General features: G+C 38.7%; 1 protein-coding gene and 2 long non-coding RNA genes across 5 annotated transcripts in view; 2 read left to right on the plus strand and 1 right to left on the minus strand.

Annotated features, from left to right (window-relative positions):
* kitlga (kit ligand a) overlaps positions 1-790 on the minus strand; it is a 29,279-nt gene extending 28,489 nt beyond the window's left edge. The window contains exons 1-2 of one of the 3 annotated variants that reach the window (XM_044193570.1): positions 598-735; positions 396-492 (exon numbers count right to left, since the gene is read on the minus strand). In XM_044193570.1, the coding sequence (XP_044049505.1) occupies positions 396-410 (15 nt within the window). In that variant the 5' untranslated portion in view covers positions 411-492; positions 598-735. Of the gene's footprint in view, positions 1-395 lie in introns of all 3 variants that reach the window. The other 2 variants (XM_044193567.1, XM_044193569.1) reach the window with 2 other exon arrangements.
* Positions 17-13,747, plus strand: LOC122874964. Its single transcript, XR_006377714.1, has 2 exons — positions 17-151; positions 12,689-13,747. It is a non-coding gene; the product is annotated as an uncharacterized LOC122874964 (long non-coding RNA).
* LOC122874963 lies at positions 976-2,906 on the plus strand. The gene is made up of 2 exons (XR_006377713.1): positions 976-1,217; positions 1,869-2,906. It is a non-coding gene; the product is annotated as an uncharacterized LOC122874963 (long non-coding RNA).
* Positions 13,748-18,450: the final 4,703 nt, after the last annotated feature.

Genomic DNA, 18,450 nt, shown 5'->3' on the forward strand with positions numbered 1-18,450 from the left:
AGGAGCGGCGATCTTCCAACGAAATAAGGAAGAGACGTGTACGTGGGACGAGCTGCATAAACTGAGGACAGGTGGAGCATTTTGGAAACCGCTACGTTAAGGAGGAAAGCAGGTTTAACATCTTGCCACCACAAGAAACTCGGAAATGAAGGTAAATGAACAGTAAAGGAGTGGATCACTTGCACCCAGCTATTTATTACAGACCACTCTGTGTCTCTTTTCTAAAACTACATTTAAAACCTTATTAGAATTTCATAAAAAACGTGGCAAATCTGAAAGGCTTTCTGGTTCCGTTTGACTACTCGAAGCAGGAACATGTCCCGCTGCCCTGCGTCATGTCGTAACGCAAACTATTTATTTCCTAAAATAAAAAACAAACAAAACCAGTCACTTACTTTTGACTTCTTCATATGGAACGACAGGAGTAAATCCAGTGTGTGCGAAAGCCTATTTTATTTTACTTCTACGGGGAGGAAAGGGGTTGTCATCATCCTGTGTGCACATATCCAATGCCTAAGTCAGTAGTATCCAAGCAAAGGAGAAACAAGCCCCAGAAAGAAGACAAAGAGGAAAAAAAAGCGAAATCAAACTTTCAACCTTTGCAGCCTGTAGGCTAATGGCGTGTGGCATGTAGCCCATCTATCTACAACACGGATCCAGACACTGAGGGCTCGCAGCGGCGGAGCGGGACAGCGCGCAGAGGGAGGGAGTTAAGCCTTTATAATGATGCATAAAGAGGAGTCAAAGAGCCGCCCTCTGACGAGCCGCGGTGTGAAGAGGTTCACTCCAAAACCACGTCTGCCGTTACACTTTCGGCAAGTTGCAACATTAGCAACAGGTGACGGCGGGACAACATTGCGCCATGGTCGCTACATAACCAGTCCGCACGGAGACCGTTGCAGTAGCGTTATAGAATTACGCAATTTTGATTTCATTTAATAACGTAACAACGACGTTATATCACAGTCCCCATCCTTAACTGCATTACAAACTGGTACACTGCAAAGGAGTTTTGATGACCAGAGTAGAACTGCATACGCTTTGGGAGCAAAATGGGCATAAAGTACACTTCCCGGGCTGCAGTCTGTCTGACTGCCGAGAGGCTCTGACTGATTGAGTCTTTCCCGTCCGCGTCTGAGTTAGGCGCAGCCATGACGGCTACAGTCGGCTGCACGACAACAAAGCAATTTACCTCTACCAACTCCGCAGGACTGTAGGTAAGAAACCACCAAGTGAATAATATTAAGAATATTCAAGTTTGTCTTCTTGTTTTAATTCTCATAACTAAAGGACTAAACACGCTAACGTTAGCAGGTAGAAAATGCGTGGCGTCAGGCTTCTATTTAGTTTAGCTAAGTCGCTATACGAAATGTATAGTAACAGGAAATGTTTAATCTAGGAGAACTGTTGCTGTAGTGGTAACGTTAGCCGTAATCAGTCAGATTATTCGACAATGAAAAATATAGCATTCATTTACGTTAGCTAGCTGCCATTCTGGGCTAGTCTCTAGGCAACGTTAGCTGCTTAATGCTACTAATTTACGCTTATATATATGTACATATATATATATATATATATATATATATATATATATATATATATATATATGTATATATATATATATATATATATGTATATATATATATATATATATATATATATGTACATATATATATATATATATATATATATATATGTATATATATATATATATATATATATGTATATATATATATATATATATATATATATATATGTGTACATATATATATATATATGTGTGTGTATGTATGTATGTATGTATATGTATGTTGATTTGTTTCCTCATATGATTTTTCCTGCCTAATCGTGTCTCTCCTTTGCTCCAGGATCATACCTCACCTATCTGCCAGCCTGCCTGCTCTTAACCCTACATCCACCAGTCATCTCCAGCTAGCCACACCATTCCTTCTCATTCATCCATCTTGCTCCTGTCTCTCCAGCCATACCTCACTGCCCTCCGCCTCAGCCAGCTGCCTCCCTGCTCATTCTACCTCCAGTCCCTGCTTCCCTTACAATAAATACCCTTTTCAGTTAATCTACGTCTGCGTTTGGGTCTAATCTGCAAATCATAACATTTAAAGAATGTTTGCAAGCCCTTAAAAAGTCTTGAATTTATTTTTGTTCATACAGGTGTCTAATACATCATGACAGAATATGTCATGGTCATAAAAGTCTGCAATGTGTCCTTAGCTAAGACTACAACTTGCATGTGCTTACTTGTGTGGCAAACTGTCTTAAATGTTATTCTAAGAAGCATTTGAAATGTTTAAAAAGCCTTAAATTTAACTTGCTAATGCCTGCAGATGTTCTATTTTAATATGTGTAGTTCTTAACTGAAATGTAGTTCACCGCTTGAAAAAGAGTTGCCCTAACTACATTTTGTTGGTAGGGAATATAAACAGATCAGGCAAGAAAACAGGTTCAGAGCTTTGCTGTGCTTGTTGCTCAATAGTGAGTTTATCGCCTACTAAGTGGAGTTTTTTTCATTTAACCCATTATCACCCATACTTTTTGACTGATTTACATTATGTTCTAATAATGATATAGCCTAATAACAAGTAATAATTAGAATGAATTAAGGAAACTTAAAATAATCTAGCCTACCTTTTAATGGGATGATAGGGAACAATATACAGCCATACATTTAGGACATTTATTTCTGTTATTGTTTTCAGAGAGTATAGGCCTATACTTTGTGCAACAAACACAAACCTCTATGCTCATTTTTCTTAAACAGTGAATGATGATCGTAAGATATGGTTGAAAGATTCAAAAGCTTTTGAGTGGATCTTTTAGCTTTGACTATTCAATTACATATAACATTTTTGTTTTATAATAAACCTGTGTGTCTGTGGTGCTCACTATAATGATATAATAGTGGGATCTTATGGGCTTTTGATATTTACATTGTGTTATTATTGCTTAATGCTGATTTTACAGTGGCCTAATGGCATTTCCTGTTGGTGTTCTTATTTGTGGCATATATTTAACCTGTGGTCACTGAACAATTTTAGTGTAGTGATATTTATATCCAGGCCTTCAATTCCACAACTTTTACATTAGTACAAGTACAAACAGTTGGTATACTTTTTAATTATATGCTGTCCTATTTTGAAACAACATTCTTGTGTTGCATGTGACATCAGTCTTTTTTGAAGTCAAGCCATAGAGGAACTAATTTTCATTTTAGCACATTTCCATGTGCAGTGTTACAATCTATATCTTCATGTTTTCATGGCTAGGGACAATTAAAAGGACAAAAGCAACTTTCAGTTTTATGAGACCTGGATAAATTGTCATCAAAGTTCTCCCTGGGGCCATTTGACACAAGGTGAAATGAAATATGATTCTCAAGCTTGTCTGAGAGCAAACTCTCGTTGTAGGTGCTTTGGAGGGAAACATGGAAGCTTGCTGAGTATTTGCCAAAAGCAAAGGGCCAAATATTCTTCAACATTTTTTTTAAAAACTTTTGAGCACACTACAACACTTTCAGCATCCCATGATTTTAATGAGGCCTAAAGTACATGTTGACAGATGACATTTATAAGTGATACACAGTGATATACAAAGACTGGAGTGATACATATTGTATTACTATTTGAATCCTGTGATGTAGCATTGTCTCATTCTTAGGCTTTTTTCAGTTAAACTTTAACACAGGCCTAGCGCTACTATTTTACTATTAAATCAAAAAAAATAATAATACAAGCCTACTTTTCTACAATGTATTACAAATGTAAATACATAATTTACTCATATTTGTTGCTACATACAGTATTGCCTTAAAGAGGCCATATTATGCTTGTTCGTGTTTCCCCTGCCCTTTATTGTGATGTACTACATTTTTGTGCATGTAAAAGGTCTTAAAAGTCACAAAACCCAAAGTCTGTGCGAAAAGGTGCCGCTTAGTCTGTCTGAGATAATTGACCGCTCTGGTCATAGCGCTAAAATTGAGTGTGGAGATAGGTCTGGCTATGCGAGACTACTCTGCTCAGTTTTTGGAGGTTGTTCAGTATGTCTCACAGAAAGTGCTTTTTTGGTCGTGAAGGAAAGTTAGTTTTCTTGATGGACAGATGACTTTACTTGTTGGTAAAGTAACTACTGCTAATCACAGCTATCATTAGCTCAGTTAGCCGTGCAGCTAGCAGTATTAGCTAGCTGACTCTGCCCGGACTGGGAGCTGGGAGCCCGGGTCTGAAAACCTCCTCCTCCTGGCGGTCCAAACTCGTCCTAGGACTGTAAGCATCAAGGGCTCTTCTCATTTCTCAATTTTGTGCTTCCTCGTCTCCTCGCTCCTCCGTCCTGCCCGTTAGCCGGGAATCGATCTCAGCGCGCCATCTTGAAGGACATCTCAATTCCTAAAAGACATTTCAAGGAGACTCCACAAGTGAACCTTTTGTATTCACAAGTTGTATTAATTTTTCCCTCAAGGCTTTAGAGGGGCAGATTCTATTTACTGTGCCTGAGGAAAAACCTTTAATTATAGGATTTCCACAAGTATTTCGCAGAGGAGCACTCATTGGGTTTTATAGATCTGTAGCTCTTGTGAATTTATAACATTTAAGTGCAAGCTTCAAGCAAAGTCCTGTCATCACCTGCTTGTCAGGGGCTCATCATGGAAGAGTTGTGTGTGTGGTGATTGTTTGAGTGCAGGTGATCTGCACATATTTTATGCTCAGCTTTCAAAAGCTTTTGTGGTGTGGGTGCAGAATTTGCATAACACCTTGGACTGATTGCAGATAACATAATAGGATTAACAATCAGAGACGTAGTTGTTTACTGAATGACCACCACCTAAACTGAGAAACCACCTACCTCTCACGTAGAGCTGCCGTCTGAGAGGCATAATTACATAATGTGCTTATTTTGCAAATCTGTCTGTAAAATACTACGCCTCCACAGATATTTATCAATGAATTTAATCCAGACTTGCAAGAAACAGGATTTCCTGTACTTACAATACGAGTCCCCCGTAGAATGTCTGGAGAATTTGGCCACTGAATCCACATTAAAGCTGCATTCATTGATTTTTGGCCACTAGGAGCCAGAAAAAAAAGCAAGCAGCCAAACACACAGGCCTGACATATTATCATCTTGTAAAGCTGATATGACTAATTTGTTAGTAAACAGTATCTTACACATCCAGCAGACACAGAGAAGCATTATCACGCATTTGTGTTTCTTTCCCCCTGATTTATGCCTACTAATATTCACTCTCATTTTAGCTGTTTTTCCGAGAAAAATATCAGGCTCTTTAGCTGTGAGATGATCCACTTTCTTCACCAGCTAGTTGCTAACACTCTCTATCTGCAATTGGGTGCTGGACAGGAAGCATACAGTGGGTATATTGGACCTTTTTTGCTGAAAACTGCTGCCTGCCTCTGATGGACACGAGGATGATGAGAGGGCAGAGACTGAACCATTAATGTGCCAATTAAGACCAAAACAATGAGTTAAAAGAGGCTAAAAAGCTCATAGCAGGAAATGTGGGGAAAGAGGGGACTTTGTGGCTATGAGGTATCTGTTTTAAACCACCAGGCCAACAATGTAATGTTAACATAAACAATATTGATTCATGGAGCTTTAATAATGCTGTTGTAAAGTTAGGTTTTTGGGTACTACTTCCACAACTGCACACTTCATTGCTTTTCATCACCATTACCTCCATCAGTGTGTAATCAAATACACAACTGAGGCAATATCAGTGTTTACAGTTTTGAGTAATATATGGGCCCCCAAGGTGTGCACATTCCTTGGAATTAAATGCTTGAAAACATTTAAAATGTCAGCGTTACTAGCAAGCTTCAATGCACAGTGGCCCCAAAACTGCCCCTGCACAATAGTAAATATCTCTCAAGTAACACACTTGAAAGTTTTGTCTGGTTTATCTTTTACATTGCAAACTCTTCATCTTTAGTTATTTTTGGCTATTATTGTTTCCTGAAATTCAAATTTTCTAGAATCAGATCTTTTTGTTTGATTCTAGTGCTCATTCCCTTAAAATTCTTGAAGCAAGTTGATTTGTGTAGTTGAAAAAGTTTGACACTGCAATAAAAGATGTAGTAACTTGTATGAAAAAAATTTGACTTCCAAGGTAGATTTTTAGTTAGTTTTTAGCACATTCGATTCGAGTGTTGAGATCCCATGCTTGTTCACAGCTGTTCAGAAGACAGTCTGTGAAGTTTTTGGATTTTAAACTTTGTTTTATTATGCTTTAAAGCAGATAAGAGACCATAATCACTGCTAGCTTGTCTGTTACATCTCAAGTGGTTTCTTTTGAAATGAAGATCTTTATCTCATCTTGTAGTGCATTAGGCTAAGTCTTTCTCTACATCTTGCACATTAGATTAGATTAGATTCAACTTTATTGTCATTACACATGTACAAGTACAAGGCAACAAAATGCAGTTTAGGTCTAACCAGAAGTGCAATAAGCAAACGCAGGATATAAAGTGTGTGCATAAATGCAGGATAGAGCAGGAGTGGCCCAGTTAAAGTCCTAACCTGAATCCTATTGAGATGCTGTGGCATGACCTTAAAAAGGCAGTTCCTGCTCGAAAACCCTCCAATGTGGCTGAATTACAACAATTCTGCAAAGATGAGTGGGCCAAAATTCCTCCATAGCGCTGTAAAAGACTCATTGCAAGTTATCGCAAACGCTTGATTGCAGTTGTTGCTGCTAAGGGTGGCCCAACCAGTTATTAGGTTTAGGGGGCAATCACTTTTTCACACAGGGCCATGTAGGTTTGGCTTGTGTTATCTTTGACTAATATTTTAATTTGTTTGATGGTCTGAAACATTTAACTGTGACAAACATGCAAAAAAAAAAAAAGAAATCAGGAAGGGGGCAAACACTTTTGCACACCTCTGTAGTTTTGTAACTTTCCAAAAAACAACAATCTGACAACAAACAGCCACTTTACTGTGATTTATTCTGTACTGTTATTTTATGTGAGTAGGTGGGTGTGGGGGTTTAATTTGTACATTCATATATGTTAAAGGAGGCAAAAGTTGTGAACTAAAGATAATAATAATAGTAATAATATGGTTCTGAAATGACAAAAGCTATTAGACTGGCAGACTGCAGGGCAAAAAGGGTGCAGAGTTGCCATAGTTGTAATGGAATTGAAATTTTTAAATATTTTGCCCTCATTAACCCCACGTTTTTGGACATAATGATTCTGAAGTGCCTCTTATTTTGATGTACCACACCACTGGGTGAAGACCATATGAATGCTACGGTGGCCGACAAGGGCAAACACACTACAACTTGAGAAAACACAAGCAAATTCATTAATTTGAAAACACATGCACAGCATTTAGAAAACACGTGTGTATTTACAGCGCGTTTGTGTATTTGCAGTAGGCTATTGGGCAAGCTACTTGGAAATTGTAGTAAGCTAAGCTACCAGTTACTCTACTTTAAATGAAGCTTCACTACACTGAAGCTACCCCCCAAAGAAATGTAGCAAGCTAAGCTACAGCAACATGGCAAAAGTAGCTTACTACATAGAAGCTTTTATTTATTTATTTATTTTCACATCGAACCAACTTCATTCCAAGTCAGTGCTATCTCAGTGATCAGTAAAACTGTCAATAAGCTGTGATCTCTGCTCTTACTACTCCAAAACCAACCACGCTTACTTTTATTCACTTTCAAAAATTGTGGCTAGGTAGTGGTTAGTTGACAAGTTGCTGGCTAGTGTTTGCAGACTGCACTGAATTGTGATGGTTAGCTTGGTAGGCGATGGGTGTGTTAGCTTTTTCGGCAATCGTGTGAATGTGTAAACTCAAGCTTGTGTGTCTGTATTCCGCTGCAGCTACGTTGTAGGCATCAGCCCAAGGATTGGTACGTGATGTCACGTCACACGGAAGTGCTTCTCTCGGCTACACATACACGTCCATGTATGACAGTGGTGTCACCCACTGATCCTTAGCAGTTTTATTTCAGGCCGTAGCAGAAAGCTCCGTGCTACTGAGAAATATAGTTAAACTAGTAACACCGCTACTTGTAGCGCTGCTACTACCCAACACTGTGTATTTGGTTGTGCTGTATTTGCAGCACATTTCTGTATTTGGTTGTCTTGTGTGTATTTGTAGTGTATTTTCGAAATTTTGTGTTGTCAAATTAATGAAAATGTTTTCTTAATTTGCTTGTGTTTTGTTTGTTTGCATGTGTTTTCTTAAGTTGCAGTGCGATTTCCACTTTTCGGCCACCTTAGAATACTGATCACTGCAACTGCATAACAGCAGCCCTTGAACCCTGCAGCCAGTCACACTGCAGTGACTCTTTCGGGGTCAGTTTGGCAGGGATGATGTCTGCTCACACCTTCTGTCCAATGGAACAGATGGTCCCATTTTGCTTTTGAGTTTTATACCCAGTTTCAGAGCCAAACCACAGTGGATTTATTTTATAACTTATCGAGTTTGGTTTGTGTTTTATGTTATTTTTTTAATCTGAAAAACATTTTTAAATTCCCAGTGACCTCACCTTACAAAATACAGTGCAGACCTCCAGCTGTATCGAAGGAGGAGTTACACAGGCTGATACTGGAGTCACAGACTCATGTCAAAAAGAATCTGGCCAATTGGATGCAGGTAAACCTCAACAGCAGTTGTCTATATGATAAACGCATGCACACAGCTACACTATATACTGCTTTGGGGAAACAAACTCACATCTCACATCGCTCCTACACAAAAAAAAATTGAAAAAGTAATGAAACCTTTCATGACTGACAAGGTTTTGGAGTTGGTGTGTAAATTAAACATGTGTTTTTGTATTTAAGTTCAACATTTTAGGTTGGAAAAATTGGACTTGGTGTGCAAAGACTTTCACACCCCAGCCCAAATGGCTCTTCATTTCTCACTAGCAGGGGCATTGTTAGACCTCATTTACCTGGACACCAGCACCACCAATATTTGCTGTGTCTTCAGAGTTTCCTTTTTAAGGTTCACCCAAAGCCCTAGTGTACTCAGGATGAATACCTAGAAAAGATACACAGGCCAGACAGGGCTATACCATAAGAAGCCACCAGCTTAGGTAGAAGGGATAGCCAAGCAGGAATTAGACTGCAAACTGATCCAATTATTTTTGTGATCTTAAATCATGATTTAATGATCGTTATGGGAATACACCTACATGTTTATAAATAGATTCAGTATTGTGAATATTTGCTGTATACCTGGTTTGCATGTGGTTGGCGTACACTGTGTAATGTGAACCCATTACACAGAGACTTAGCACTGAAAGCACTGTGACCAATTGTTTGCATAAGTAAATTAAGGCTGTTACTCAAGACGCAGCCACCAGCAGTGGTTCAAGTCTTGCAGAGACCACCAGATTATAACCTACATTCTTTTGTCAACAGGAAGTGAAACTGCCAGTGTGGCCAATACTAGACGAGCAGCAGGATTAACTGCACAAAAATAAACCACATTACCTTCAGGGCAGCAGTAGGTCCTGAGGTGAGCATTTACGTGCATGACCGACTCCCCCAAACTGAAAATGGATTATTACTGTAAGTGGCCAAATGAACCAGTTTGGTGCAAATGTGCCTGAATCAATGCACTACTGTTGTTGGTGCGATTGGATTATCTTGAATTACAGCTACTAAAAGAACTAAAATAGTCTTGAATATTCAAGATTGTGTGGCAATTATCTATTTATTGTGAAGCCAAAGTGGCTGTTAAATAGTACTTGCTCTGGGCTGCAATCAAAACTCGTTTGACCTCCCTACCTCGAGGGAGGTTAGAGAGGCACATGTAACTGAAAGGTTGGTTATTTGAATTCCTGGAATGGTTTTGGAAAAGCTAGTTTGAAGAGGTGAATGCCATCTATTGCTACAGACCAGCTGGACTACAGGGGGTGGACACAATGAAAGCAACATCTACACAGTAAAGTTTTATATAATTCACCCATAAATTATATGCTAGATTAAATATAATTATAATAATGAGAATCTTGCAACAAATATCACCAGGTCTGTGAGAGGTATTGACTAGGGTTGGGTATTGTCAATTTCATTGATTCAGATTCTATTCTGTGAAAGCAAGAAACACCTTTATTTTCAGCAGGTTCAGACATACATTTGTCATAAAATCAAAGGTATTTATAAATGAAATAAAGAAATATAAGCTTGCATTGGTTTTACACTTGTTTTTACCTCATTTTAGCATTGTCTGATTCTGAGGGATTATGGCTACATCAAAAATGCTGAATTATGAAATTATTCTTGTGATTTGATTGAGCTGTAAGTTATCATAGTCTTTTGTGATACTTTGTGACTTGATGTTAGCATCATCTCATGTTTCTCCTGTTTTGGTCCCTCTTGGTCCCTATTGAGTTTTCGAGAGCCTCATCTTCCCAGTTGCCCTCAGTGAGTTTCTCTCCTCTAGAGATCACCTGACACAGTCACTTGCCTGCTCAGCTGTCTCCAAATCCCTCATCAATCTCCTACAGGGCACTTTTTAACAGCAATGACGCAGATTGCTGATGGTCACAAGCTGCTTGTAGTTTTCCTGGTTTCTGTTACCTGCCTGGCACGTGTTTCCTGATTTCATTACATAGGTGCAGATGCCCTGCATGCCACACAATCTACTTAGTTGATCGCTTGATTCTGCCTGCCAATACAGCCACATTGGAGGGTTTTCGAGCAGGAACTGCCTTTTTAAGGTCATGCCACAGTATCTCAATAGGATTCAGGTCAGGACTTTGACTAGGCCACTCCAAAGTCTTCATGTTGTTCTTCAGCCATTCAGAGACCCCACAACATCTAAAGAACTGCAGACCTCACTTGCCTCAGTTAAGGTCAGTGTTCATGACTCCACCATAAGAAAGAGACTGGGTAAAAATGGCCTGCATGGCAAAGTTCCAAGACGAAAACCACTGCTGAGCAAAAAGAACATTAAGGCTCGTCTCATTTTTGCCAGAAAACATCTTGATGACCCCCAAGACTTTTGGGAAAATACTCTGACAAGGCAAAAGTTGAACTTTTTGGTTGTGTGTCCCATTACATCTGGTGTAAAAGTAACATCGCATTTCAGAAAAAGAACATCATACCAACAGTAAAGTGTGATGGTCTGGGGCTGTTTTTTTGCAATCATAGCCCCATGTTGGCAGCATTAAATGTGGTGTCTAATAAAGCATAATTTGGTAGCAAAGGTAGAATAGCATCTAACTGTAGCATATTTTGGATCTAATACAGTATTCTATTTGATTTAATTAGACTATAATCTTGTAAAATGGTGTCCATTTGTGTATTATGATCTCCTATTTGGTTTCTATTTGGAGTATAATTCAGTATAACAGTGTCTAAGTATAGTATATTTTGGGTCTAATACAAAATTATATGCAGTTTGTAATTTGGTGTCTAATTAAGGTATAACTGTGTTCGTTTACTGTCTAAAAAAGAACATTATTTCTAGTTTTGGTCTAATTTGATACAAAGTACGGCTTATTACATTTTATGAGTGTACCATAAAATAAAGTACGACCGAAAATGCACACAGAACAATGTGTGATTGTAATTTGATCAAATTGGCTAGACCACTTGTGGTCTGGATTGTATTGTGATCAGATGTCTGCCATGTGTAAATGCAATCTATACAGACAACATTCTTAAGAACAATCCACTCAGCAAGTTGAAAGGTCAATTTCTAGTGGAACAGTGGAAGAACCCAACACTTATTTTATTGTTGACAACTATACTGTTGATAGTGCAATACTGTTCTGTAGATAAGATCTACAGCACCTTTTTGACATGTAAATATCATGTCTGCCCTCCTTCCTTCTCCAGACGCTGTTCTGGCACCACAGCAGATTGTGGGCTAACCACTGAGATAAAAAAAAACAGTTTTTACTTGACCATATCATTTTACTAGATAATCTGCCTTTATAACTGATTGATCTTGCTACTTTGCTGTGTTTTTATTGCCTCCAGATAGGCATCATATAAATCAAGGTATTGTAAAACTAGTAAAAGTGTAACTTGGAATTGCCATGAAAATAAAAAGCAAGCAGTGGAATATTGTACTTGACACCAAATGATCCAAAAATATTTGTATATTGTATTGTGTAATGTATAGAAGTATATGCCGCATGTGAAGTAGGTGAAGGACTGTATGGCAGGTAGGTACAGTCGCACTCACACCGGTGTGTCAGCAAAAACACCAGGGGGTAAGATTCAGATTTGAACTTAACTCCAGGCAACAGCTTCAGCGTTATAGGTGGACCTTGGGGGTCCAGACCCATCCAAAAAGGTCCCCCCCAAAGTCCACCAATAAACATAAATAGACCAAAGTCAACAACTGTTGGGCCAGTCATCACAAAACTTACAGGATGTGTCCACATAAGTACCTGAAACATCCCCTGAAAGTCTCATTCAAATCAACCATTAGGGGACGCTACAAATGCTAAAAATGGGCGTAGCATAACATGAATCAGACTTTAAATAAGAAATTGTTTGTCCAATCATCATAAAACTTACAGGATATGTCCACAAAAGTACCTCAAACATACCTAGATCGTGCCGGAAATTTCCAGTGAAACTCTTTCCAGTGTCTTTGCTTCAAGTATTTGTGCCATAATTTGAGCCCTTCATTTTCTGTCTGTATGTCCCTTGTAAATAAAACTTCCTTGTTATAGGTGCTTATGCTGCCGGATCCTGCTAACAAGTTGCTACAAGGAGAGGGGACAAAGCTTTCAACTGGACTGAAACTGTCAACTGTTGTGGATTGTGTGCACAAACTGCAGGATGAAGGCCTCTGCACGCACTGGCCAGTGCCACTGCCACATCTACCACCATTTCAATGAAACGCAGACCCCAAATCAGTAAAAACTTATATGTATGTAGGTGAAGAAATGACCGGAATCAAGTCCAATGACAAAACTGAGCTACAGAGACTGTATTTCAACGCCTTGGATTGCATACTAGGGGAGAGGGATTCACATTTTAGTCAGCACAAAACCGCACTGTCCACTGCACTTAAAGGGCTTGATCCAGAGGGAGAGATATTTTTGGATGTATCGGCAATAAAGCCAATCATGGACTTGACAAATACTGCAATTGTGGAATCCGAATGTATTGTACATCTCCAAACTAAAAAAAAAAAAAACAGTCAAGAAAAGTGGACTGTTGAAAGGCTCCTGTCAGAACAGCACAAAATACTCAAGGCCATTACGAGAAAACTCATTCTCTACATTAAAGGATGTTGTTTATCCTTTAATTTTGTCATAGTTTGAGGTTTTGTCATATGTTTCCTGTTTTATTTTGTAGTATTCTCCTCCCCTTGTGTGTCTTGTGGTTTTACTTCCTGTCTTTGTTGGCTCCTCCTTGATTGTTTGCACCTGTGTCTCGCTGTCTCACCTACCTCAGTGTATTTACTCTGGGTCTTTTCCTTTGTTCATTGTTGGGTCGTTGTTGCTGTCATGTGCGTGTTTTATTGTACCTATGTCAAGCAGCCAGGCAGTTGTTTCTGATGAGTTCTGTTGGAATTATTCTTTGTCTCCCTTGGACTGTGTCTGGATTCTGGACTTTGAACTTTGCCTGCTCCCTGTCAGCTTTGTTGGACTTATTTCCTGGTTTCGACCTCAGCCACCCTGTAACCCATTTACCTGGACCTATATCTGCCTACCAGTCTGTTACCTGTTTGTTGCCTGTCTGCCTGTGAGCTACATCACCAAATAAATACTGAAGTCATCCTGCTACCTCATAATAATAATAAAACTTTATTTATAGAGCACTTATCAAATCAAAGTACAAAGTGCTTCACAACAAGAGAAATAAAATAACACAGTGAATGATGAAATATAAAGTTTTGAGACGAGACTTAAACGAAGACACTGACTCAGCAACCTAATTTCTTCGGGCAAGTTGTTCCAGAGCCTCGGGTCCCTGATAGCAAAAGCTCTGTCCCCCTTAGTTTTCATCCTGGACTCAGGAACAGACAGGAGACCCCTGCCCGAAGATCTCAAACTACGTGAAGGTTCATAAGGCATTACAAGGTCTAAAATCTAATCTGGGGCCAGGCCATGAAGAGCCTTAAAAGTAATCAACAAGATCCTAAAATCAATCCTAAAACCAACAGGGAGCCAATGTAAAGAGGCTAAAACAGGTGTTATGTGGTCGTACTTCTTGGTCCTGGTTAACAGCCTAGCAGCTGCGTTTTGTACCGTCTGCAGTCGTGTCAGAGTTTTTTGATTAAGACAAGTGAACAGGCTGTTACAATAATCAAGGCGTGAGGAGATAAAAGCATGTACAACAGTTTCTGCATCACTAAGATTTAAAATAGATCGTATTTTTGCAATACCTCATCCACTTACCACTTCCTGGTCTGCATTTGGGTCCTTAAGCTGTGCACTGCATAACAAATTTGTTGTCACCTGTGAAGGTGGCCCAATGTATGGGTTTATTTGTTATAGGGTTGTCACGTTTTCGATTCTAAATCGAAAATCGATCGAAATGAGCTTTCTATTTCGACCTTTGAAATCAAAAGCAGGATTGGCGATTCTGCCAGTTTTCTTTTTTTCCCTCTCCACCCCTGCCTACTTACACTTCAAAGACGACACAGTGTAGCTTACAGGGTGGCAAATACCAACGTTTTGTCATGCACCTCTGCGTTGTGTATATATACGCATTTGGTACCCTTTAGCATCTATAGGAGACTCCTTCAGAACCTACTTGGTTAGGTAGTAGAAAGTCACGTCAAGTCATGACTTAAGTGATGCAAGTCTCGTGACATCTAAGTGTTAGATGTGTGTGTGTGTGTGTGTGTGTAGTAAGTCATATACTATATATTATAGTTTGAGTAGCAAAGGAAAATACCACTTAATTTCGTTATACAACCCTGTGTTGTTTAGATTCTAAACATACAGTGGTGTGAACGTGGTTGCCCCCTTCCTGATTTCATATTTTTTTGCACGTTTGTCAGACTGTTTCAGATGTTTCAGATCATCAAACAAATTTAAATATTAGTCAAAGATAACACATGTAAACACAAAATGCAGTTTTTAAATGAAGGCTGTTATTATTAAGGGAAAACAAAATCCAAACCTACATGGCCCTGTGTGAAAAAGTGATTGCCCCACCTGTTAAAACATAACTGTGATTTATCACACCTGAGTTCAATTTCTCTAGCCACACCCAGGCCTGATTACTGCCACACATGTTCTCAATCAAGAAATCACTTAAATAGGACTTGCCTGACAAAGTGACGTAGACCAAAAGACAGAAAGCTAGACATCATGCCGAGATCCAAAGAAATTCAGGAACAAATGAAAAAGAAAGTAATTGAGATCTATCAGTCTGGAAAAGGTTATATAGCCATTTCTAAAGCTTTGGGACTCCAGCGAACCACAGTGAGAGCCATTTTCCACAAATGTCGAAAACATGGAACTGTGGTGAACCCTCCCAGGAGTGGCCGGCCGACCAAAATTACCCCAAGAGCGCAGCGACAACTCATCGAAGAGGTCACAAAAGACCCCACAACAACATCCAAAGAACTGCAGGCTTCACTTGCCTCAGTTAAGGTCAGTATTCATGACTCCACCATCAGAAAGAGACTGGGCAAAAATGGCCTTCACGGCAGAGTTGCAAGACGAAAACCACTGCTGAGCAAAAAGAACACTAAGGCTTGTCTCAGTTTTGCCAGAAAACATCTTGATCCCTAAGACCTTTGGGAAAATACTCTGTGGACTGACGTCCCATTACATCTAGTCCAAGTACTGAATCCTATTGAGATGCTGTGGCATGACCTTAAAAAGGCAGTTCCTGCTCGAAAACCCTCCAATGTAGCTGAATTACAACAATTCTGCAAAGATGAGTGGGCCAAAATTCCTCCACAGTGCTGTAAAAGACTCATTGCAAATTATGGCAAATGCTTGATTGCAGTTGTTGCTGCTAAGGGTGGCCCAACCAGTTATTAGGTTTAGGGGGCAATCGCTATTTCACACAGGGCCATGTAGGTTTGGATTTTGTTTTCCCTTAATAATAACAACCTTCATTTAAAAACTGCATTTTGTGTTTACTTGTGTTATCTTGACTAATATTTAAATTTGTTTGATGATCTGAAACATTTAAGTCTGACAAACATGGAAAAAAATAAGAAATCAGGAAGGGGGCAAACACTTTCACACCACTGTATATAATTAGTCTAATAAAAACAGACAAAATATGTGCTATTATACATGTTTATTAGTTGATCATATTACACAAGCTGTTCAGTGTAACATTCAGCAACATTTTTAATTCGGCAACATTTAACATTAATAAAACAAAATGCAATATATCATTTTTCAAAAAGGAATGAAACTAGGGCCATTTAAGGGAAGTGAGAAACACTGCAAGATGGGAAACAGCAAAAAAGAGATTTATGTGCTGCAAATGAAACAGGTTTGTAATGACAAACATCTTTTATATGACAAATTATTTGACCATGAAAATTAGGTTGAGCAACAGGCATTTCAGATAAAAATTAACTCTTGTATACTGAAAACATGCCTGTGTTAAGTCATGGGGTGTTAGGAATGTAAAGCACCAACTACCTACAGTGTTTTCAAAATCATAGGCACTCTGGAACCAAATTGTCATAAAACAGACTTAGATTTAATTATGTAATCTCTTGTCTACAAGAGATTGCATAGATGGAAATTAATCATGTTGTCTAAATGTCAGATTATATCCACCAAAAATATAGGTAAATAAAAGTATTCATGAGGTAAGACTAACAACACATTCTCATTTTCTCTCTAAGCACTTTCATCTGCCAACAAAATCAAGTTTAGCTCACTGCTCCAATATGCTTGAATAGCTTGGGTTATAACACCTTACCTATGCACAGCTGATCAGATTTAAATTTCTCTCCAGTGTGTAGGTCTCATTCTGCCCTCTGTGAAACAAGCCATAGCTGCTGTTACTTAAGTATTTTATTCATTAAATAAATAAATAAACAAAGCTTAGTGACCTTACATGGCCTCCTCTTTCATCAACATGGCTGTGTTGGACCCACAAGTCAAATGTTGGACTTCAGTCTAGAACTAGAAGTTAACACAATGTCTAAGAATGATTTCTGATCAGAGGTTTCACTCTCTCCACGGTTATCTCCCCACCTTCAGTATAGACAGTTAGGGAATGTCTGCCGGGAATTCTTACTAAATCATATCTAACTGTCCTGTCAGATAGGGGTCCCTGGGACAAAAATCTTATTAAATGGGTAGTCCATGGCTTGTTATCAATTTGGGGGTCCTTGACATGAAAAGGTTTGCAAACTAATTGTTTATGGTCCAATTGTCAACTGATGGACTGATTAAAAATAAGCATCACACTATACTTGCAATATTCAATAAACAGCATCCGATTCTATACCATAAATATGAATAATACCCATATGAACTTAAATTGCCAAAATCAAAATGTATCCAAAGTGCTTATTCTGTTGTGTATAGCTTTCATTAAATCATCAAATGTCCCACTTATAAGGGTAATTAAAAAAAAAAATCTTAGCGGGTGAAGGGCACATAGTTATAGTTAAAAAGTGGGGGTGCAAGATTAATGACACAGGCAAGGGGACGTATGGCAGTAACATTTTCATTTAATTAACACCTGAAAGTGCCATCTATGCAATATAGAGCCTTCAATCATGACCAATAAAGCTGCTGTTAAAAATAGCAACAAGGAACAACTTTAGCAGTTACCTAGTTTCTGTAGTGGTGACAAAACATTAAAAAATATACATATTAGCAGTTTGAATTAAACTAAAGCTCCATGTGCTCTCTGCCAAACTCCACTTAAGAAACATGACATTAACAATTCCTTATGTGTCCGTTAACTAACCCCCCCCCACACACACACACATAACTTACTAGAAACACAAGATAAAGGGCATCGACAGTCTTGTCAATTCTGCATCAATATAACCCATAAAAATGAACTGTATTTCCGTACATTTGGGATTTTGTTGGCTCAACTCGCTACCAGCCTCCATTGGTTAGCTGCACTATTTTAGTCAGAGAACAAAACAAAGTGGGAATGACAGCCAAACTGTTGCAAGAACAATGATTTCTCACAAAAATAAGTGCTGGTTGGTGGATCAGATGTACACTGAATTAAACACTGACTCATAACACTGTTAATTCACTATCGTATGTGACGGTATTTGAGTTTTATGTTTTACATATGAGTTTATAGAGTTTTTTCGGCTGTTAACGCTAACGATTAAAATACATTTCTAGCCAAAAGAAAGACATGACAGTAATGTTACATAACTTGCTAACACACAATATACTGTGTGTACCTTGTGCTTAAAGTGCATAGAGAAATTAAAACTCACCTGGAACAAAGCATGAATGCTTCTAGCGGGGGTCATTAGAGACTGTATGATGTCAGCCTGGTAGTGCAGTTCAGCCTCTTG

Source organism: Siniperca chuatsi, linkage group LG4, assembly GCF_020085105.1.
Source record: "Siniperca chuatsi isolate FFG_IHB_CAS linkage group LG4, ASM2008510v1, whole genome shotgun sequence".
Taxonomy (NCBI): Eukaryota; Metazoa; Chordata; class Actinopteri; order Centrarchiformes; family Sinipercidae; genus Siniperca; species Siniperca chuatsi.